Genomic DNA, 22,225 nt, shown 5'->3' on the forward strand with positions numbered 1-22,225 from the left:
GAAAACCTCATTCAGTCATTTCATACAATGTTCTCCTATGAGAAAACCCACAGTTTTTTTTCTTAATACTTATTTTATTTATTTATTTATGCCGTGCCGGGTGTTAGTTGCGGCACACGAGATCTTTTAGTTGTGGCATGTGGACTTCTTTAGTTGTGGCATGTGGATGCTTAGTTGCAACATGTGGGCTTCTATAGTTGTGGCATATGGACTTAGTTGCAGCATGCGGGCTCTTAGTTGCGGCAGGCATGCAGGATCTAGTTCCCCAACCAGGGATTGATCCTAGGCACACTGCATTGGGAGTGCGGAGCCTTACCCACTGGACCACCAGGGAAGTCCCACACAGTTTGTTTTTGAAAATTTTAAAATTCGGTAGAATATACATAACATAAAATTTACCATTTTAACCATTTTAAGTGTATGGTTCAGTGACATTAAGTACACTCACAGTAGTGTGTAGCCATCACCACTGTGTATTTCAAGAACTTTTTCATCACCCTAAACAGCAACTCTATACACATTAAGCAATAACTCCCCATTCTCTCCCTACAACCCAGCCTGTGGTAACCTTTATTCTGCTTTCCATTTCCATAACTTTCCCTACTCAAGATACCTCATATAAGTGGAATACAACATTTGCCCTTTTGTGTCTGGCTTATTGCACTTAGCGTGATGTTTCCAAGGTTCAGCCATGTTGTAAGCATAGATCAGAATTTCATTCCTTTTTATGGCTGAATAATATTCCATTGTATGTATATGCCATATTTTGTTTGTCCATTCATCTGTTGAAAGACATTTGATTTGTTTTCACCGTTTGGCTGTTTTGAATAGTGATGCTTTGAATATTGGAGTATAGGTATCTGAGTCTCTATTTTCAGTTCTATTGGGTATTCTAGGAGTGGAATTGCTGGACCAAAAGGAATTCTTTTTTCAACTTTTTGAGGAACTGCCAAACTAATATTTTTCCCACAGTGGCTGCACCATTTTACATTTACAGTGCATGAGGGTTCCAGTGTCTCCACATCCTTGCCAACACTTACGTTTATTTAAAAAAAAAAAAGCCATCCTAAATAGGTGTAAAGTGGTGTCATTGTGGTTTTATTTTGCATTTCCCTAATGACTAATGATTTTGGGTATCTTTTCGTGAGCTTATTGGTCATTTGTTTATTTTTTCTGGAGAAATGTCTAGTCAAATATTTTGCCCATTTTTTTGGTTGAGATGGAGTTCTTTATATTTTTTGAATATTAAATCCGTATCAAATAAGTTATTTGCATATATTTTCTCCCATTCTGTGGATTGTCTTTTCACTCTCTTGATAGGATCCTTTGATGTTTTTAATTTTGATGAAGTCCACTTTATCAATTTTTTCTTTTGTTGCCTGTGCTTTTAGTGTCATACTTAAGAAATTGTTGCCCAATTTAAGGTCATGAAGACTTGCCCTATGTTTTCTTCTTCTAAGAGTTTTATAATTTTAGCTCTTATGTTTAGGTCTTTGATCCATTTTGAGTTAACTTTGTATATGGTATGGAGGATGAGTCCAGCTTCCATTCTTTTTTTGCATGTCTAATAGAACCCTTGCTTGAAAGTGAAAATGAATTGACTGTATATTGTCATGGTTTGTTTCTGGGTTATTTTTCTTTAAAATTTTTTTTTTTTTGCGGTACGCGGGCCTCTCACTGTCGCGGCCTCTCCCGTTGCGGAGCACAGGCTCCGGATGCGCAGGCTCAGCGGCCATGGCTCACGGGCCCAGGCGCTCCGCCGCATGTGGGATCCTCCCGGACCGGGGCACGAACCTGTGTCCCCTGCATCGGAAGGCGGACTCTCAACCACTGCGCCACCAGGGAAGCCCTGTTTTCCCTCTTTTATCTGCCTAAGAGGAGGGTATTAATTAGTTCACAGAGACTACAGTTTCTTCTCTTCCACGATAAAATAATCATTCTTCTAGAATCTAATAAAAAGTTAGGTCCTTTTATTTGAATTTGTACAGCAAAGGCCAAAAATAATTCCTTATAGGTCACAGGAGGAGGTTTTGCCTCATTGTATTTTGGACTCTTTAACTGGGCATCTGTGTGTGTCAGCAATTATCACAAAACTGGTAATAGTGACTCTTCTTGAGTACAGTGACTTTCAACATTTTTGACAGCTTCTAACAATAAGAAGTAAGTTTTATAGCATGATCCATTACATAACAAACAAACACAAAAAACATACACAACTAACATGAAAGGCTCACAAGCCAATCCTTAACCTTTATTAAAAAAATGTACCTTATCTTCTATTTTGTTCTATTTATTTTTTTAAATACTGATTTCAGCTTGCTGAATTGATTTCATAGCCTGCTAATGGATGTGAACTTCAGTTTAAAAAATATTCCTCCATGACCCATAAATTTACCTATGCGTATAGTGTTCTGGGCTCGTACCCTTAGACATTTTGATTCTGTGCTCTGAAGTAGAGCCCAGGAGTTTATTTTTTTTATTAAGTGCCCAGATAACTGTGATGTAGCCACAGACATGTATTTGGGAACCACTGATAGATCTAATCTAATAAAAACTAGTTTATTTAAAACTAAATCTGTCCTTTAAAATCACTGAAAACCGCCATTGTAACTTTTTAAAATAACTGCCCTTTTAAATTTAGAAAATAAATCAGCGTTACCTAAACTCTCTGGACTTCAATATTTATATTATCTAATAAAATGCGGGGAGCCATTTTATGCAGTGATTGACAGATAAAGGACAACTAAATTCCTCTTAATTATAGAAAAATCAAGCTGGGCATGTAGTAGATTGTTACCCTCTGGTTTGTTCCATTCAGTAGTGATGTTGTCTTCTTTGACACAGACCAGTTTATGTCTGACTTGGAACACCAGCCATCAGGTTCAGCAGAGAAATGGCCTAACCACAGTGAGCTCTCATGTCCACCTCCTTTCTGGAGAATCTAGAGGGTGAGTGTTGATTGAAATGTGTCACTGTTTTTCTGCCCAAGTCTGATATTTGCATGCAGTGGCCAGATTTGCATGTGCTGCAGAGGAGGGGGTATACATGGGCATCTTCTTGGTAGGGGCCCACTCATTATCTCTGGAACTAAACTTTGACTATAAGAGTGCTTTTTAAATTTAACTACACTCAGGCTCTCACACTTATAATTTTAGTCTGGGATTGAATAAAAGTCAAGTGTTGATTGGATTTATTGAACCAAAGCAGAGGGAGTCCTGTCTATATGAATTCTGTGGCTGGGATGCGGAGTAAATTTGGTTGCTGATAAGGTGTGTAAGCCTACTCATTTCTGGTCAAATGCTCTAAGTTTTGATGTGAGGCAGTATGGAATGGAAATAAAGCAGGAAATGTTAGCCATTTGCCAGAGGCAACCTGGATCGTTTACCCTTGAGCCTGTCCTTTAGGCCCATGTTTGCACGCTGGTAGTTCATCTGGGGCTTCATTTGGAAGGAGTCAGTGCTTGTGAGGAGGGGGCTGGGCCTCAGGCCGCTGTGCCTCAGCAAGCAACCATACCACTCCCTCTCCCTCACACAGCTTCTTTCTTCAAAGACTCTCAAAGCCACTTGAGAAAGTCTGTGGTAGAAATTATAAACATACAGATTGTAGTTCTCAAAATGCCATTTGAATTTCATTTTAATGAATTTGGATTTGGAAGGGGACTTAGAAATCATGTCCACTACCCAAATCTTTATATTTAGGATGCTAAAGCTTCCTGATAGATAAGGCACCAAAACCCTGGCTTCTCCCAGAAGCTGGGCCAGCCTACCCTGGTCCAACATCATTGGCCACTAAATTTCTACATATCTATAAAACTCTCAGGAGAGTTATAGAAGGATTTAAATGAATTTCCTTGTATCATAGTTGAGAAGATCAGTTGAAAACAGATTAAATTGCCCTAGTCACATCATGGCTGAACCAAAATTAAAGCTTATTTCTTCCGGTGTTTACCCCACTGCCCTTCTTGTGTATGAAGCAACAAGATGGTCACTAGTGATCTTGGTAAGAAATGTTTCTGTGGAGTGAAGGGATCAATGGATGACTAAGGAATGAACAGGAGGTAAGAATAGAGAAACAGCAGGCAGTGTAGATAACTCCTTTAGGATGTTAAACAATGAAAGAAAGAAATTAGATGTAGAGGGCCATGTGAGGTCTAGGGTTTTTATTTGTTTGCTCGCTTGCTTGTTTGAGATAGAGACTTACCCATATTTAAGCAATGATGAAAAGAATCCAGGAGGCGAGGGTTGGTGAGTAGATTGATTAAAGAGAAGAGTGCAGGAAATTTGTGGGGCAAGATCTTGAAGAGGCAAGCATGTGGGATTCATAGCATAGGTGTGGAATGAGTCATGTGGGTTTACAGCTCTGGAGCTCAGGTTTGGGCCCTGGAGACAACAGATGTGGGAGTCAACAGTACAGTATATAGAAATGGACAAGATTACTCAGGGAAAATGTACAAAATGAAAAAAAATAAGGAAAAGGACAATCTTCTGATAGGCCTAAAATTCAGAATCCCACATCCGTTTTTTAAAATTTCTTTATTTTTGGTTGTGTTGGGTCTTTGTTGCCGTGCGCAGGCTTTCTCTAGTTGCGGTGAGCGCGAGCTACTCTTCGTTGCAGTGTGCAGGCTTCTCATTGCGGTAGCTTCTCCTGTTGCAGAGCTCGGTTCTAGGCGCGTGGGCTTCAGTAGTTGTGGCTCGCGGGCTCTAGAGCACTGGCTCAATAGTTGTGGCTCACGGGCTTAGTTGCTCCGTGGCATGTGGGATCTTCCTGGACCAGGGCTCAAACCCATGCCCCCTGTATTGGCAGGCGGATTCTTAACCACTGTGCCTCCAGGGAAGTCCCCAGAATCTCACCTCTTAACCTAAGTTGAAAAGAAGTTTTTTGTTTTTGGGGTTTTTTCCCCCCACATTTCACTTTTTACTGATACAAAAACATACGTGCTGATACTTGAATATACTTTCAAGTAACTGTGTACTGTTTACTCAGCTGGAGACTTAATGTTTGTAGAATGTTTTGAGTTACAACTTTTTCTAGAGGAAAGATCTGTATGACACTTAGTATAGTATCACATATATAAGAGGTTTCTTAGAAAGAAAGGACCCTTAATAACAGGACTGATCTCTCTCTCAGTCAGTTGTGGAAAAAAGTATCATAATTTCCCTTTAGTAGTAGTAAATCTAATGTTAAAAGTGAAGGAAGGGTATCTTCTGATCATTGTGCATGTAATTTTCAATCTGTCCTATGGTTGGAAGCTATCTAGAGTTCAGTGTAAAACTTAAAATAACTTGGGGAATTCCCTGGCGGTCCAGTGGTTAGGACTTGGTGCTTTCACTGCTGGGGCCCAGGTTCAGTCCCTGGTCAGGGAACTAAGGTCCTGCAAACTGCACAACGCGGCCAAAAAATAGAATAGAATGGAATGGAATAGAATAGAATAAAATAACTTAGTTAAAAACTTGTTATGATAGAGCTCAAGCTGGTTATCTTGGTTCTTGCTTAAAATGCTTGAATATTCTTTCTGTCTTACCTTTATGGTGGTGAGTTTTATTTTTGTTAATAATGTAAGCTAGATTATTATAACATAGATCCCAAAATACAGTGGCTTAACTACACTGGAATTTTCTCTCACACCTTACGGTAATTCAGAGATCAGGATTCCTGTGTCATTTAGTTCCTCTACCTCTTTAGGTATTGTCAAAGCAGAGTCACCACGTTGACTGAGTCTTAGCCCAAAGCAAAGGGTGTGAAAAGGAGGGGAAGAGGTTACTGAGCAAGTGATGAGGAAGATGCACACATCACTTTTACTCACACTTAATTAGAGAAAGCAAGTTACATGGTCATACCTTGCTACAAAAGGGAAGCCAGGAAATGTGTAGTCTGTAGCTGAGTGGCCCTGTGACTAGTTAAACTCAATTACTAGAGAAGAATGAATTAGGACATTTAGCAGTCTACCATAGGTACCTTCTAAGTTTTCAGGAACTTTTTTCTGTCTTCAGCTCGAAAAGGCAAATTAATCAGATTTTGATAAATGCAAATTAATTCTTCAGCTCATTCTATAAATAGTTGAATTCAGTATTTTATGTATTTCATTTAGATGGTATTCTTATAACTTATCTAATAACCTAAAAGTAAATCTTAGGGAAACTATGCTTATAGAGTAATAAACCATAAAGTAATACTAGTTTCTCATACATTTAAAATAATTTCTATTCCTTTACTTCCAAATTTCTCTTATTTCTTCATTTCAAGTGAAATTCAGAAAATTATTATACTTACATATGGCCTTCATTTTATAAAAAATAATATCTCCATAAAATTGTTCACCCAAAGATTGTTCACCCTTTAATCTTGGGGTGTAAGGAAAGGAAGAAAAGATGAATTTGCTAAACTTTGATGAATGTTCATTGCAGCTTTAAAATGAAATAGTATACATAAATGGAGACTGATTATACCAAAAAATACTTTACAAAAGTGATCAAGGTGCTCAGATGCTAGTTATGAAGGCCCTTTGAACTTTTGTGTGTTTGACAATGTACATCCGCCTATTCCAAAGGCAGTGTCCTGGGTTACCCTGCCCCTCCACCTGGTGGTGAGATTTCATACCCTACCATGCTTGCCAGCTCTAACTCTGAATCCGTAAGCATTGGAAATAGCTCTAAATCAGAGGCCGTTACTCAAACACCTCATTCTTGTGTGTACAGATAGCATTACAGTGGACTGTTAATTTGAACATCTCTTGGATTAAAAAAAAAGTTGTTTTTTCTTACAGCAGATATTGCTGATGGCTCTGACTACTTCTTTTGTGGCAAGCCAGGTGTTGGGGTAATGGGAGTCAAGGACGGTAGCTGCCACAAGTAGGCCAAATGCTGTGACCTACATAACCTGTTACCACGGGTGTTGAGGGCTGTTGACCCTTGTTCTAGGCTTTTAATTCACTTTACTCTTTATAGGGGGGAAGTGATAAAATTGTACAGTAGGGGCATAAACAACTTATGTTTTTACCTTAAATTCGTGAAAAAAAATAAAGCCGACTCACATGCTTTGTGGAGTAGGACTTAAATAAATCAATAAATTCATGCATATATACATTCAAAAGGAAGTGAAAATTGCAAGCACTAATTTTTTAAATAAATTAGTACTGGGCTTCCCTGGTGGCGCCGTGGTTGAGAGTCTGCCTGCCGATGCAGGGGACACGGGTTCGTACCCCGGTCCAGGAGGATCCCACATGCCGCGGAGTGGCTGGGCCCGTGAGCCATGGCCGCTGAGCCTGCGTGTCTGGAGCTTGTGCTCCGCAACGGGAGAGGCCACAACAGTGAGAGGCCCGCGTACTGCAAAAAAAGAAATTAGTACTGTATTTATCAAGATTGCTAATGATTTACATGTAAATTACATTATAGATTTGCTTACCAGTAATAATTTTAATTTGCTCAAGTTGACAAAGTTTGGCCAGTCACATTAGAAGGCTATCTCAGGAACCCAGAGGTGGGAGCCAGAGCCCAGAGCCCCCAGGCTAAGTGTGAAGTGAGGGGGCAAAGGAGAGCAGTGGGCTTGGATACCACACTGTGCTCAAGTTATTGCTAAAGGATGGTGAAGGGACTGCTTTGTTACAGTTCTGACTGCCTGGCCTAAAATTCGTATTCAGTAGCTATTATTTGAGCATAATTTTTGTTGTTGTTTTGCCAAATCCCATATTACATTAAAGATTCAATTGGCACATAATTTTAATCAGCACTCAATATTTACCAAGCACTAAGGAGTCAATGGAGAACAAGATAGACAAGTTCCTTGCCCTTTTGGAACTTAAATCTACTCTCTGATTATTATATGTTAAAGTATATTTGAGTATAGTCGGCTTGAGTGCTTCTTTGTGGAAAATCTTCTTAGCTTTATCCTAGTCTTAAAATCCTGAACTGTCAGAAACCTTGCAGGTTGGTTTAACTAAATGAGGTTACGCACACTAGGCAAAAGAACAGCAGAACTTTGGTGAGGGGGAACAGAGATAACATACCTTCGATCAGGCTTTTGCTATAAAGGTCACCACCCGACTTCTTCAGAAAATGATGTGTTTATCCTTATCATCAAAGTATTTGGTAAGTGAGTGGATAGTGTTTGTTATAGACCCTCATCCTCAAGAAAATGTAAGCATTGACTTCCTCATAAAGACACAGGAAAAAAATATATCACATGGTTTTCGATGATGATAAAGCACCATTTTTAATCATCTTGTTTTAAAACTTGAACAATGAGACAAGATTTGAAAAAGGTGTGTTTAATGGCAGCCTGGAACATCTCTGAAGTTACCGTCTTTGGAAGGAATAAGCGACAGGAAAGATGACTTGAATGTGAGCTGGGTACTTGATTCTATATTTGGCTTTTTGCCACTGCTGCTGTGAGACCTGTTTAAAATAGACACTGCCAAAATCAAAATCAAATGCCTTGTGTTAGTCTTAATAACATTCTCTGGTCCCTTTCCAACCCCACCACCTAATGAACTTTCAGGGTACTATTCCAAATAGCTTCCAAGTAATTGTACTGGATTATGATCCATTTATTCAGTCATCAGAAATTGATGTTTCCTTGGTAGTAAAGTCCTTGTCCTTCAGGAGTTCACAGGCTATTCAAGAGACAGATAATACTGATGCCTACTGATAATCTAATGCGATGAGTAGTGTTAGAGGCCATGCACAGAGATCACGGGCCATCCTTGTGCTCTTTCTTAGCAGGAGACTACCCCATAGACCCACATATAGAATCTACACTGAAAACACTGCTCCCTTGTTATGACAGAGGTGCCAAAGGCTGCCTTGTCTATTTATGTCCCTTTATTTACTATATAAGAGGTTTTTTAAAAATCTCCATTATACTTATGAGGAAACTGAAGAGAAAATGTATTGTTATGCAGAGTATCCCCATAAGTTTTCATTTACATAGAAACTATTTCAGTGAGTTATTTCTAGCAGTCAGGAGTCAGTTTAGATTAATTCTGTCCTTCTTTGCAAACCATCATGAATGGTCAATAAATCCTAGCCTGGAAAATTTACTTGAAAAGCATCCTCTATCTGACAAAGACCTTCATAAGTCTGTACCAATGACCTTCAAAAATTGATCTCAATTAGTGATTATTAGAGCTAGCCAACACTGCTTAATCTTCATCCTTTTGTAGTTAGATTCCTTTAGCTTCTACTCCTACTTCTTTGCCTCACTTTTTAAAAAAAATTTTTTTTTTTGCGGTACGCAGGCCTCTCACTGCTGCGGCCTCTCCCGTTGCGGAGCACAGGCTCCGGACGCGCAGGCTCAGTGGCCATGGCTCACGGGCCTAGCCGCTCTGTGGCATGTGGGATCTTCCTGGACAGGAGCACGAACCCGTGTCCCCTGCCTCGGCACGCGGACTCTCAACCACTGTGCCACCAGGGAACCCAAGCCAAATTTTTATCCTTCACTTCTTTGCCTTTCTGAGTACTGCCACTTGAAAATTTGTCTGATGACAAATCACAGACTTCTACAGTTAAAGAGACCTTATTAGTTTAACACCATCATTGTATAGCTAAGGAAATGGAAGTCTTAGATATATGAAGTAATTTGTCCAAGGACACACATGGAATTAGTGGCAGAGCCTGTATTCAAGCCAAACCTAATTTCCAGGCCATTCCTTTGCTTACATATTTGCTCTCCCAGGTCCGATTTTCTCATCAGATCACAAGGCTACTCCCAGTTTTTCTTGCGCCTTTTTTCTCCTCAGTGGAACTACGAAACTGCTCCCATACTTCCAGGTCTCTAGTAAGAAGGTACATACATCTCTTCTTGCCCTGACCATTGAGTGTAGTCCCTTACCCATAGGATTTTTCCATTTGGATGTTCTAATTTCCAAATCCAATTCCAGACCTAACCTACCACCTTCCTCCTCTATATTCCTCCTCAGCTTATTTCCAGTAGTGACAGCACTATTCTTCCTAGACTTAAAATGTTGGTGGTAGTGGCGAATCAGTCCTTTCCTCTTTCCCTCTTCTTACCATCACCACACTCACTGTGAGCACCACATTTGTCCAGGTCCTTTGCATTATCTTTGTCTAAATGATTTCCATGCTCTTCTACTCTTTTGGCCTTCAAGAAGTTGAACAGGTGTTTTGAAACTGATTCTACCATTTACTAAGAAAATTGTGTGAACTGGCAAAGCCTCTGTTAACTGATCTGTAAAGTGGGGTAATAGTGATCTTAAAATAACGTGAAGATTTAACTGAAATAAAATATAAATTTCGATTGTAAAGTTAACCCATGGATACCCAATAAATATTTGTGGAGCGAATGTTAGTTCCATTCTCCTTATAGCCATGATGAGTATATGAGTTTGAAGAATTTTTTTCTTAACTACCTAAACAATAAAAAGATTAGATGGGGGGCTTCCCTGGTGGCGCAGTGGTTGAGATTCTGCCTGCCAGTTCAGGGGACACGGGTTCGAGCCCTGGTCCGGGAAGATCCCACATGCCGCGGAGCAACTGGGCCCGTGAGCCCCAGCTACTGAGCCTGCGCATCTGGAGCCTGTGCTCCGCGACAGTGAGAGGCCCGCACACCGCGATGAAGAGTGGCCCCCCGCTCGCCGCAACTAGAGAAAGCCCTCGCACAGAAGTGAAGACCCAACACAGCCCAAAAAGTTAACTAATTAATTAATTTAAAAAGATTAGATGTTAATATTTGAAGATTTTTTTAAAGGGGTTTGAAGCCATTTCTTTTCTTTTTTTTAAAATTTATTTTTGGCTGCGCTGGGTCTTCATTGCTGCACAGGCTCTATCTAGTTGTGGCGAGTGGGGGCTACTCTTCGTTGCGGTGGACAGGCTTCTCACTGTGGTGGCTTCTCTTGTTGCAGAGCACAGGCTCTAGGCACGTGGGCTTCAGTAGTTGTGGCACACAGGCTCAGTAGTTGTGGCATGTGGGCTCTAGAGTGTAGGCTCAGTAGTTGTGGGACACAGGCTTAGTTGCTCCGCGGTGTGTGGGATCTTCCCGGACCAGGGCCCGAACCTGTGTCCCCTGCATTGGCAGGCAGATTCTTAACCACTGTACCACCAGGGAAGTCCTCTTTGCCTTTTTTTAAATCTTTTCCTTTTTCTTTTTTTTGGCTGCGTTGGGTCTCCGTTGCTGCACGTGTACTTTCTCTCTAGTTACGGCAAGTGGGGGCTACTCTTTGTTGCAGTGCATGGTCTTCTCATTGTGGTGGCTTCTTTTGTTGCGGAGCACGGGCTTTAGGCACGCGGGTTTCAGTAGTTGTGGCTCACGGGCTCTAGAGCGCAGGCTCAGTCGTTGTGGCACACAGGCTTAGTTGCTCCGCGGCATGTGGGATCTTCTTGGACCAGGGCTTGAACCTGTGTGCCCTGCATTGGCAGGCGGATTCTTAACAACCGCACCACCAGAGAAGTCCTTGAAGATTTTTTAAACAATCATTAGTGTCTCCTTTGCTCTATGATCACTTCAAATGCTAATTATAGAGATTATTTTTGTCTTGGTCTATTTTTGTTTATAACAGCTGTATTGAGATACAATTCATTACTATAAAATTCATCCTTGAAAATACACAGTTCATTGGTTTTTTAGTATATTCGTAGAGTTGTGCAATCATCAGTATCTAATTTTTACACATTTTCATTACTCCAGAAAGAAACCCCATACCCCTGAGCAGTCACTCTCCATTCCTTCCTTCCCATTACTCCTGGCAACCATCTATTTATTTTCTGTCAGTTCTGGCCATTTTATATAAATGGAATCAAACAATATATGACGTTTTGTGTTTGGCTTCTTTCACTTAGCATGTTTTCAAGGTTCATCCATGTTGTAGCATGTATTAGAACTTCATTCTTTTTTTAAGATTGAATAATATTTCATTTTGTGGAATAGACCACATTTTGTTTATTCATTCATTAATGGTAGACGTTTGGGTTATTTCCACTTTGGAGCTATTATGAATAATGCTGGTATGAACATTTGAGTACAAGTTTTTATATGGATGTATGTTTTCAGTTCTCTTGAGTATATGCCTAGGAGTGGAATTAGAATAGAATCTTTAGTTGATAAAGCAAAGAATTTTCATTTCAAAGCAAAGAGTTCTCATGGTGAGAGAACTAAAGTTTCTTATTTGGGGTGTTCCTGTCTATGTTGGTTCCTTAAGATTAAAACTCTTTGCACTGGACCTCACAGAAGACTGTGGTGCTTCCTGAGGTGCTTGGCACATCATAGAAACCAACAAAATCAAGAGCCTATTCTGAAAGGATCAGAAATAATACAAATGCCCCCACATGATAAAGGATGTTTGCATTAGCATAGGGTAACAAAATAACCCCCAAATCTCAGTGCTTTACTCTCATCAAAGCACTTATTTTCATTTACTTTATATACAGGTGCAGTGCAGGAATCAGAAAGGGAAAATCCTCCTAAAAGGATGAAATTAAGGAAAAGTTAGATTAAAGTGAACACATTTCAAAAGTATCCTATCCTCTGCTAGAGCAAGAGCCTTTAGAGTGAGGGTAAGAACGTTTACCTTTTCCCTCAGCCATTCCCCTTCCCAAACAAAATTGAACTGAAAGGTAGAGAAGGGGGGGGATGGTCTGGAACAACTTTTGGAGTGATGTTGCCATCCAGTTCAAGAGCAGATTTCAAGCACTGCCTTTATCTTTATAGAAAGCGATGGAAAGGGAAAAAATGTCTTTGAAATAGTGCTTGGCATTGAGCATCATATGGTCAGTCACACAGAGGTCACTAATCACTCTTCCCTTTCTTGTTTTTCAGTGAACGAGGTAATTGGGAGAGACATGTCCCAGATTTCTGTTTCCCAAGGAACAGGGGCGAGCAGGCAGGCTGCCCTCCCAGGTCCTGATTCCCTGGATTTAGGAAGATCCGACGGGCTCTAAGAGCGTTCACTGCAGCCTTGTGTCCACCACAATGTACTTCTCAGCATGTTTCTCTCTTTGGACCTTGGGCTTCCAACTCTGCAACCTTCAGGATGGAGCCAGGAGTTGGGATCATCATATGTGGGGAAAGCAGCATTCCTCCAACTCAGGCCTTGTGTAGATTTTGTAAAAGAACAGGAGCAGCACAGGCTGTCTGATCTTTGGGGAAATGAGCTTTGCTTTTTATATTTAAATAGGATACTTTTATATGATGGGTGCTTTGAGTGTGAATGCAGCAGGCTCTCCATTTCAGAGGTGCTGCTTTTGCAGGTGATCTGGTTGCTTAGCTAGGATTGGTGATTTGTACTGCTTTATTGTCATTTGAAGGACTCTCTAGCTTTGATGATATTTTTAAAGTAGAAACTTTTGATAAAACCTTCCAGAGGCAAACATTAAAAAAAAATTATTCCCCCAAGCCCACACCTATGCCTCGGAAACTCAGCATGTGTCCTGAAGCCTTTCATAGATTCATAGGAAGTAAAGCCAAATGTAGCTCATACCTCTTTATAAAAGTAAACTGTTAGATAAAATGACACCATTCCAATCACTGAAGTGTTGGAATATAAAATGACATTCCAGAGCATAGCATTTTTGTAACTTTCTAGGTAATCTTCCTGCAATCTCTCCATGCTGTCTCCATGTTGAAATTGCTTTTTTCCCTCAGGGCCTTGGGTAAGATAACTACATGTAAGGGAACTTTGAAAGGTGGGGTTTCTTAGCTTGGTAGCTTTAATTTCCTGCCATCCTACATACAGGTAGACTGTGGAGTACTCTTCCCTTTTGTGTCCTCTGGTCCCAGACCTTTTCCAAGTGAAAACATTTGCATTTGGCTGCCACAATCTTGTGATGATTTGTTTAGGCAAATTTGCTGCTTCTAGCTTCTCTAGAGGCCAGGCTGTGTCAGAAGCTAAGTACAAATGAGCTATGCTTCAAGACAGGAGCAGAGAACATTCAGGATTCCAGATGGGACGCATTTAAGATTTACACTGGCATGGAAGGCTTTTCCCTCATTCTGTTTACAGCCAAAAATGATTCTGGCCTACCCTCCCATCTGCATGGCCTAAAAAACAGCCTTTTTCTAAAAGGCTTTGAGGCAATTCCGAAACTGAGATAGCATTCTAAACCTGACCCTCCACACCAAAGATGTCCTGGTGGTGCTGCTGGTAAGGCTGGTGCCCAAGGCGGGGCCAGCAAGAAACTCCAGCCTGCTGTCTACCAAAGGAGGTGCCCGACTTGGGTGCTCTTTTCAAACCTTGCCCTTACCCCTCCCCTTAATGGGATTAGTTTCCTGTTCCAAGGCTTGGGCCTATTTCAACACCCCTGAAGTTTGCAGTATGTTTTCAAATGAAATGTACTTTTATTCAGGAAGCAAATTTTCTGAGTGCCTACATGTGAGACAGTGTGCTGGGCTGGTCAAAGGCTTGATGCTATTATTGCAGGGGATTGTGGGTCCTAGATGCCAGGACTGTCTACTGAGGCCAAGTGAGGCCTGGGTGGAGGGAGCCAGCTCATTGCCTACCACCTCTAGTCAACCAGTTAGGAGCTACTGACCCAGGATGAGGAAGTATGGTCCTTTTTTTTTTTCCTTTAATCCATGATGTTTTAGATTTCTCCCTAAAATTAGTTAGAAAAAAATGCTTGTACTTCAGCAGATCACTCCAGTCCTTCTTGGAGCCTGGTGTTGTCACATTTTCTTTGAAAGTGAGTTTTGTGTCACAGTGTAGATAGTGAGATTTGCTTCAGGGCCTGTGGTTGGAAGCCCAGAGTTTCCTTTGGAGGGTTTGCGGCGGCTGGCCGCCTTTAGATGAAGTTCCAGAGAGTTGGCCAGACTTGCCTCCACCCTCTTGTCCCTGGTGTAGCTGCCTCACATGGGGTTCTTGCAAGAGCTTCCCTTGCAAGACCCTTTGGGGGTTGCTCTGCTGCACTCAAGAATAAAAGCCTCTATGATACAGAGTTGCTATGCACCAAATTTTGATGCCTTTTAAATACCTTGATGCCTGTAGCACTAGAAATGCTCTTTCCTATTTAAAATAAAAATTAAATTTTAAAATAGAGTTTTGTATACTATGTAAGCAGTTTTGTATCAGCTTTGTAAAAGCTTTGGTGTAAAAGACAGTATTTTTTGGTTTTGTAGATAAATACCTTAATTTTTGTGCAACATAGTGGTGTTACAGCACACATCCATTGGACTATGCAAATTGATTTCTAGTAACAGCACTGAGCAACTGGGCATGTGCTAGGACCCACCCCTTCCCCCTCCAACCCATGCTGTATCTTGGGTTGAGGAATGGGATGAGCAGCCTTCTGCTTACTGGAGATGCGCAGAGAAACGTGGCTGAAAACAGCTAGGAACAGATGTTTTTGGGTTCAAGTGTGGTGCTGCTGCCCGGGGTGCAACCCACCCCTGCCCAGGGTTAGCCACTATCACCAGAGCTCTGCTGAGTCTGGCTGTAAAGCCCTGTTTTTGATAATCAGCACAGATGGTCATCTGTAAGGCTCAGATGGGTTCAAGTTGAAACCTTGTATTTTATAAAATGGATGATGTTCAATTAAGGAACTGATTCTCAGTTATGTTTACAGCACTTGAGATTATGTTTTCTTGTACATTTTGTATTTTAAAGCCTTTTATAGGAGTACAGTGCTCCTTACACAAATACAAAGGGAAGAAGAGCCAGCAATTCAGGCTCCTCAGTTACAGTGCTGAGATAATAAACGGTGACAGGTCAACAGTCTCCTTGAAATCTGCCTGAGTGTTCCTCTGCATAGGGCTGGTGTGGAGCCCCTCACTCTGTGCCAAAGTGAAGGGCACTTTGGCTTTTAAAAAGTCCACTTGGTTGGGAACCTTTGTTTATTTTACGGAGGAGAGGGTAGAGTTCCAAATTCCTTCCGAAGCTTCAGTTCAGCACCCTCGAATGGGTGCAAAGGACATTCCAAGGTGTCTGCTGAGTTCAGGACAACTGACCTGCCCAAGGTGTTCATGAAAAGTAGGCAGAAGTCCCTTTAAAAGTCAAGCCTGAGTTTTTGTGTGAGGGCCTCCTGCCCCCTATTGTCCTCTGAGGATATTGCAGTGCAGTCCATCAAAACAGCCTGTGATTTTTGCCATCTGTTATTCTTTGTGTCAAGCTAGAGGGGGGCTAGCATCCTTAGGTGGGACCACCCCTGGCACAATGTGACCACGGAGGTCAGTATCCTGGGGACTGGGGCCAGCGCTCTCTGCCACCCTGCCCCCCACCAGAAGGGACAGGGGGTAGAACATTGGGATCTTTACTCTGAAGCCCCCTGGAGTCATACGCTGAAGGCACCAGGGTTTACATTTTTTAAAAAGAAAGCAAGCCTGCTATGGACATCAGCCCTATGGAATCTGTAGGCATGGACCATAGCCAAAACAGAACAAAGGCTCTCTGCTACTTAAGAGGCCCAGATCAGACCACTGGGAGCAGGGTGGTGACATTCTACCCCCAGCCCTGCATTCAGGGTCCAGCCATCATCTTTGGGATGAACAGGCAGAGTAATAAGTAGGGGGGATGGAGCTGGGGCTTGAGCTCCTCTGGGGGCTTTCTGAGAATTTTGTCAAGCCAGAAAGAAGCTACCAACCAGGTTGAGGGCGCTGGTTCTCTGGATGCAGGAGAGTCCCGTTAGCTGAGGACATCAGCCAGCTCTTACCTCCTGGCTCCCTCACCTACAAACACACCCATTCTTTGGAGGCCTGTAGCACAGTGCGAGGTGGGTCACCAACAGGCATCAGACTGGTGTAGTCATCAGGGGCTAGCTGCAGAAGTGACAGATTATTTAGGCAGGGAGCTCCAGGCTCAGCCAGGTTCCCAAGCCCTCCAGCCACACCTCACCTGGTAGGCCTGGAAGATGCTGAGCAGATCCTTCATACCAGCTGTGTATGGGACACCCTGCATACGGACCAGGGCTCCTGGCTGGGACAACACTGAAGTGGGAGCAGAGGCCAGGGCAGCAGGGGGCGTGGTGAGGTAGCCCACAGTGGTGGGGGAGACTGGGGGGCTAGGGTGGGAAAGGCAGGGATTTAGTAGTGCAGTGCTACCTGTGGCCTAGACCAAGACCTACCTGCCTCTTCCCTTGTTTCTGCCTTGTGTTTGGTTCATTTCCTCCTCCCTAATACCCCTGTCTCTACAGAGTCATCTCTGTTCTAGTTTGTAGATGGCATCAGGCAGCCCACATCTGTCACTCCCTTGTCATCTCAGAGTAAAGTCGAAGTTCCAGCAGACCTTGAGTTATTTGGCCCAGGAAGGGGATCATGATCCTCCCCCAAACCAGGACAAGGGGGCAAGACTGTGAAGTAATCTTAGCAGCAGGGTACCTGGGGTAGTAAGCTGTGTAGTTCATGTAGAGTTGAGTGGCTGGCCCTGGGTAGTAGGCAACTGGGGTGGGGGCAGCGGGCACCCTGGCAGCTGGGAGCAGTGCTGAAGAGGGATACAGAGCTGCTGTCTCAGTGGGAATGAGTGTTGGGGTGGCCTGGAAGGTGGCGTAGGTGGGCGGTGAGAGGCCTAGAGGCAGAAGTAGAGAGCGTATCTGCAGGGAGCCCAGCACCGCCCTGGGTGGGGCAGCCAGAAGGGAGTCCCCACCGTAGAAAGTGAGGGTTATAACATCCTGGCCCCCACATACCTCCTTCTTCCCCAGCCCCCTGGGACACTCACAGGGCAGCTTGCAGGGTGGAGGGGACATGCCACTGCGGCCCAAGGTGCCCCCCATCAGGACATGGCTCATCTCCTCTGTGGAGCAGGGGACCACCTCCACATAGCGTTCCTTCATTGCTTTCTTATGGCAACGCTGAGCAGCAGCTAGGGCCCGCTCTGCTGATGTCATCTGGATGAAGGCATCACCCGACGGCCGGCCCTGTGCACACCATCTTGTAAGCAGTCTATTGTGTGCAAAAATGCCTTCCTCCCAATCACACACCCCTCTGTAACTAAGTGTGCTCCCCCACTGGACGCAGCTTTACCTGCTGGTTGAGTACCATGTGCACACCGTGGGGCCGAATGTCAGCCGCTGCCTCCCCCAGAAAGCTTAGGATGTCTTCAATGGTGGCTGTGTAGGGCAGGCCTCGAAGGCGTACACAGTCTCTCCCGGTCCCAGCTGCCAGTGGGAAGGGGATAGGCAGCAGTGGAGCAGTCAGTGTGGGAAGGAGTGGGCTGGAGGCATAGCGGTTCAGGACCTAGTAAGGAAGGAAGCAGCAGGCTGGTTATGCCAAGTAGGGCAGGGCCAAGGAGGGCATGGAAGGGGCACCCTGGAGAAGCACACGGGGGTAGGGGGAGCCCTGGGTGGCTCACCTGCTGCACCTCAGCTGCAGTGCTCCGGAAGAGTTCAATGTATCGCTTACCCAGCGTGCCCTTATGCCTGCGTAATGCAGCCTGTGCCAGCTCCTCACAGGCGAAGAGGGCAAAGGCATCACCAGTGGGCCGGCCGTCAGGGTGGCGCACAAAGAGCAGCCCATCGGCACCCCCAGTCACTGGGCACTCTGGCCCCAGGAAGCCTAGCACATCTGCTGGCCCAGCCGAGAAGGGCAGTCCCCGCAGCCGCAGGATCACTTGGTCTTCCCGTGACAGGAAACGAGCCACCTCTAGTGAAGTGCCTTGGTGGGGGGCGTGGGAGTCACCTACTGACTTCATTTGTGCCCTTCCAAATACCCACCCACACCTAGCACACATGGGAGCAGAAAGGCAAGGGGCGTCAGGGAAGCAGGACATGGATCAAGAACCGGGGGATCTAGATGCTGTTGGGAGCACACTCACCCCCTGCGATCTTTACAAACTCCTCTCCTGTTGCTTTATATACCTGTGGGAACAGCCCATGAGTTTCATGCTTGCCTGGCCTCAGCTCTGCCCTGCTCCGCTCCCAAGCCCAGAGCCCCACCTCAATATAGCGGACACCCATGTGGTGCTTGTGTCTCTGCAGTGCTAGGTCCCGCTGCTCGCTGTCCACAAAACGGATGAGGGCCTCACCATTTCTGCGGCCCTGGGCGTTGAGGCACAGTGCTACACCACCCCTGTGGAGCCAGTGCTGCGTTAGTGCCTCCTGGGTAGGCCTGCCCTCCTGGGTCCACCCATGCTGCTGTACCCACCTGGCAATATTGAGCCCTGTGAAGAATCTAGCCACGTCCTGGTCTGATGACTGCCAGGGCAGCCCGCGAGCCCGAACCACAGTCTCGCTGTCCACCACGTCGGCCTTGCTGCTGTGGGGCGGGGCTCAGTCAGAGCTGTCCAGCTGGTGTCACCCCCAACCCTGCCCCCTAACTCACCAAGGCCCTGTCTCATATTTCTGCTTTACCACTTCGGGCTTCGAAAACAGTTGACCTGAGAGGAGATGGCATGGGGGTCAGCAGGGTCTGGTGGAGGGGGGTCTCCCCACCAAGCGCTGCAAAAAGAGGACAGTTGAGGGGGATGAGGAGGTAACAAAGGGGCTTTCACCTTGTGGTCTCTCAGAGGTGAAAAATGGGGAGGGGAACTTGGAGGAAGTAATAGGCAGGCAGTCACCCAGCCCTGAGAACAGGTGAAAGGTGGTGAGAGGAACCTTACCCCTGGGTCCATCAAGCAGGTGGAGGATGACAGCTACCATTGTCTTCACTTCCCACACCCCAAAATCGTCCTCTGTGGCATCTGTCTCCAGCCCCAAGTCTATGAGCAGAGAACTCACAGTGAGGAAATCCCAGCATGAGAGGGCAACTAGCATGTCCCACCGAGGTTCAAGTCCCCTACATAGACACATGCAGAATCCTGGCAAACACATTTGTTTTGGCCCAGCTCATGGATCCCCTTAAAGATCCCCAGCCCAGACATATGTAGACATATGCCCACATTCCAAATGTGCACAGGCACAGAGACATGCAGTCAGGGACTCAACAGGTAATGTAAACTTGCATGTGTTCATTCAACCCACCAGCATGCACATACTCAGAGACATTCAGCCTACAGCCGCCCCTCCACCGTAATCCTGCTAGGTCACAGATACCCTGTGCCATGGTGGCTACAGTGAGGTCCCTGGCAGGGCGGGTGCTCGGGTGCTGCACGTGGAACTCTCTGCGGAGGTCGTAGAAGGAGAAGAAGGTGTCGGGGAGCGCCAGGTTCTGGGGGCACATGGGAATGGGGATGAATGGGGGAAACTGAGCTGCCCTGCCCACCCCCGTGACAAGAGGGGTCCTAGGAACCCTACCCCCTGTTGTGCCCTCAGTGGTGGCATACCTTCCTGGAGGCCTCAGGGTGCAGGACCTGTCGCAGCAGCTGCTGCCCATCAGTGCAGAGCATGTAGGGGCCCCCGCCCAGCAAAGCCACATCCCCGCTCACCAGCTGTGAGAACTAGGAATAGGGAGCAGAGAGAGACAGAGGGACTCACAGCTAGGCGGGCAGGGGGAGGGAGGGCACAGGCTTGCAAAGCTGGTTCAGCCAGATGTTCAGCCCTACCCTGCCTGGGGAGGAGGTGGCTATGCCTGTTGGGCCTGGCTCTGTGTCCTCCTTCTCCCCCAGTCCACTGTCACCTTCTCCAGGCCAAATGGGAGCAGTCACATATCACCCAAGCCCCCATCACACACACTCCAGGAGTCTGGAATGGGGCCAGAGCAAACACCTGGTGGAGTAGGACAAGCCAGGTGGGAAAGGGCGGGGCAAAGCAGGTTAAACCTGTCCCTGACCAGGCACCACCCTCAGGTGGGGGAGGCCCAGTCCTGCCTGAGGCCTGTCCTGCTCATGGTCAATGGCAGCCCCGCCCCTAGGTCTGACCAACTGAGGGGCAGAGAAACTCCAAGGGCAGAACTGACAGAGCTCCACACCTGGACGCCAGGGGCAGCATGAGCTTTGACCCAGATCTTATCGACCGGCTGGCACTGAGTTGTTTGCTCATAGAGGGGGCGGAAAGCTGCCTTGCCCCTCCCCCATCCTCTATCCCTGCTGGAGAACTGGTACAAGCACAAACCACAGGCCCAAGAACCTCTTCTAACCCCAGCTTTACAATCTGTGCCTGTTTCCTCATCAGGAACCACCAGAGTTGTTGGACGATGAAAGAACTTGTGCTAGTAAAGCACTTTCACTCATTCCACTCAAGAGTCAGGCACAGGGTGAGCCCAGTAATGAAGATAAAAACAGCAAAGGGAACCGACTCCCACTTCAGCCAGGGCCGGGAGGCACCCCAGGCCTTTGCACTCAGGAGGCAGGTAGCCTCCAGGCGGGGTCCGGACAGCGCCCACGCCTGGCCAGCCGGCCGAGACAGGCCTGGACGAGCAGCTTACACCTGGCGGCGCCTGCCTCCTGGGCAGAAACCGCCCTACGCCCCTGCTCCAGCGTCTTCCTGGCGGATGGGTGGGCCGAGGACGCAGGCAGCAGGGACCGTGACCTATGGCCAAGTCTGGGCCCCTCGGCCCTTTCAGCTTCCGGCTGCTGTTCTGAGAGACCTGGCCGGGCAGGTCCCCAGAGGCGTCTCAGCCTAGCTGTCCCGCAGGCCGGGGACTCTGGGAGGGGTCTCGCAGCCTCCATCTCCACCCCCTCAGTAGGAGTGGACCACTGGAAAGTCTGAAAAGACGCCCCCCTAGGAATGGCCGGCACACGCGGACACACGCACACGCGGGAGTCGCTGAAAGTTTCAAACAACAGGAACCCGTCCTACCGCCCCGGCCAGTTGGTTGTGGTGCGCCAGGCCTCGCCTTCTGCCGCCTCTACCGCCGAGAAATGTCCCTGCAGCCCAGCCGGGCCTCCATTCACCCCGGCCCCAGCGCTCACCTGCTGCAGCACCTTGTCCAGCGGCTCGGCCCGCGCCAGGCTGTCGGCGCTCAGGCCGCTCGCCTCACGGCACTGCGGGCTCAGCGCGGCCGCCTCGGCGCGTACCAGCGACTTATGCAATGTCCCCACCTGCGAGCGGCGGGGAAAACCGATCAGCCGCTGCACCCCTCGGATCCTGAAGCTCCCTGGAGATCCCACCGCTCTCTTTCCACCCTACCTGGCGGCTCCGCGGCTCCACCACTTGCCAGACTAGGAGGATTAAGTCGGTCTCGTCGGAGCCCAGGTCCTGCCCCAGCGCACCCGCCGTGGCCCCGAACAGTACGACCAGGGGTCCAGGCCCGGGACGGGGGTCGGCAGCGGAGTCTGCGGCGGGGTTCGGGCCTGAGGGCGGTGGCTGGGGTGGCGGCGGAGTCATGGCCGCAGAGGGAGAGTGTGCTCGACCAGACAGACACACGCGGACCGACGAAGCGCACACAGTCACTGACCGACGGCAGACGCGTTTCGGCCTAGGCGGGACACCGTGTGTTATGGGCGGCACCTGCGGCCCGGCTGCCGCAGTGGGCGCTG

General features: G+C 46.3%; 2 protein-coding genes across 14 annotated transcripts in view; one reads left to right on the top strand and one right to left on the bottom strand.

Moving 5' to 3' along the window:
* Positions 1-15,658, top strand: part of NFATC3 (nuclear factor of activated T cells 3) — a 129,824-nt gene extending 114,166 nt beyond the window's left edge. For 3 of the 6 annotated variants that reach the window (XM_032613969.1, XM_032613968.1, XM_032613966.1), the window contains one exon: positions 12,766-15,658. In XM_032613969.1, coding sequence (XP_032469860.1) covers positions 12,766-12,887 — 122 coding nt within the window. In that variant the 3' untranslated portion in view covers positions 12,888-15,658. Of the gene's footprint in view, positions 1-2,844; positions 2,949-12,765 lie in introns of those variants that run through there. The other 3 variants (XM_032613967.1, XR_004347023.1, XR_004347024.1) reach the window with 3 other exon arrangements.
* Positions 7,369-22,183, bottom strand: ESRP2 (epithelial splicing regulatory protein 2). Of its 8 annotated transcripts, none has more exons than XR_004347025.1 (16): positions 21,876-22,183; positions 21,659-21,787; positions 20,132-20,245; positions 19,902-20,016; positions 19,469-19,567; positions 19,192-19,246; positions 19,015-19,125; positions 18,807-18,939; positions 18,686-18,728; positions 18,224-18,525; positions 17,896-18,108; positions 17,591-17,789; positions 17,254-17,440; positions 16,772-16,937; positions 16,521-16,695; positions 8,346-8,406 (listed from the first exon to the last, which is right to left on the bottom strand). XR_004347025.1 is itself a non-coding variant. In XM_032613971.1 (15 exons), exons 1-15 carry the CDS (start codon positions 22,071-22,073, stop codon positions 16,606-16,608), a joined length of 2,151 nt encoding a protein of 716 aa, XP_032469862.1. In that variant the 5' UTR covers positions 22,074-22,183; the 3' UTR covers positions 15,429-16,605. The 8 variants fall into 8 exon arrangements, 6 of the variants coding, with proteins under 6 accessions (XP_032469865.1, XP_032469862.1, XP_032469863.1 ...); XR_004347026.1 differs by having other exon boundaries at positions 8,349-8,390; XM_032613971.1 differs by lacking the exon at positions 8,346-8,406 and having other exon boundaries at positions 15,429-16,695; positions 19,015-19,122.
* Between the last annotated feature and the right edge of the window lie 42 nt (positions 22,184-22,225).

This window comes from Phocoena sinus, chromosome 19 (genome assembly GCF_008692025.1).
Source record: "Phocoena sinus isolate mPhoSin1 chromosome 19, mPhoSin1.pri, whole genome shotgun sequence".
Lineage (NCBI taxonomy): Eukaryota > Metazoa > Chordata > Mammalia > Artiodactyla > Phocoenidae > Phocoena > Phocoena sinus.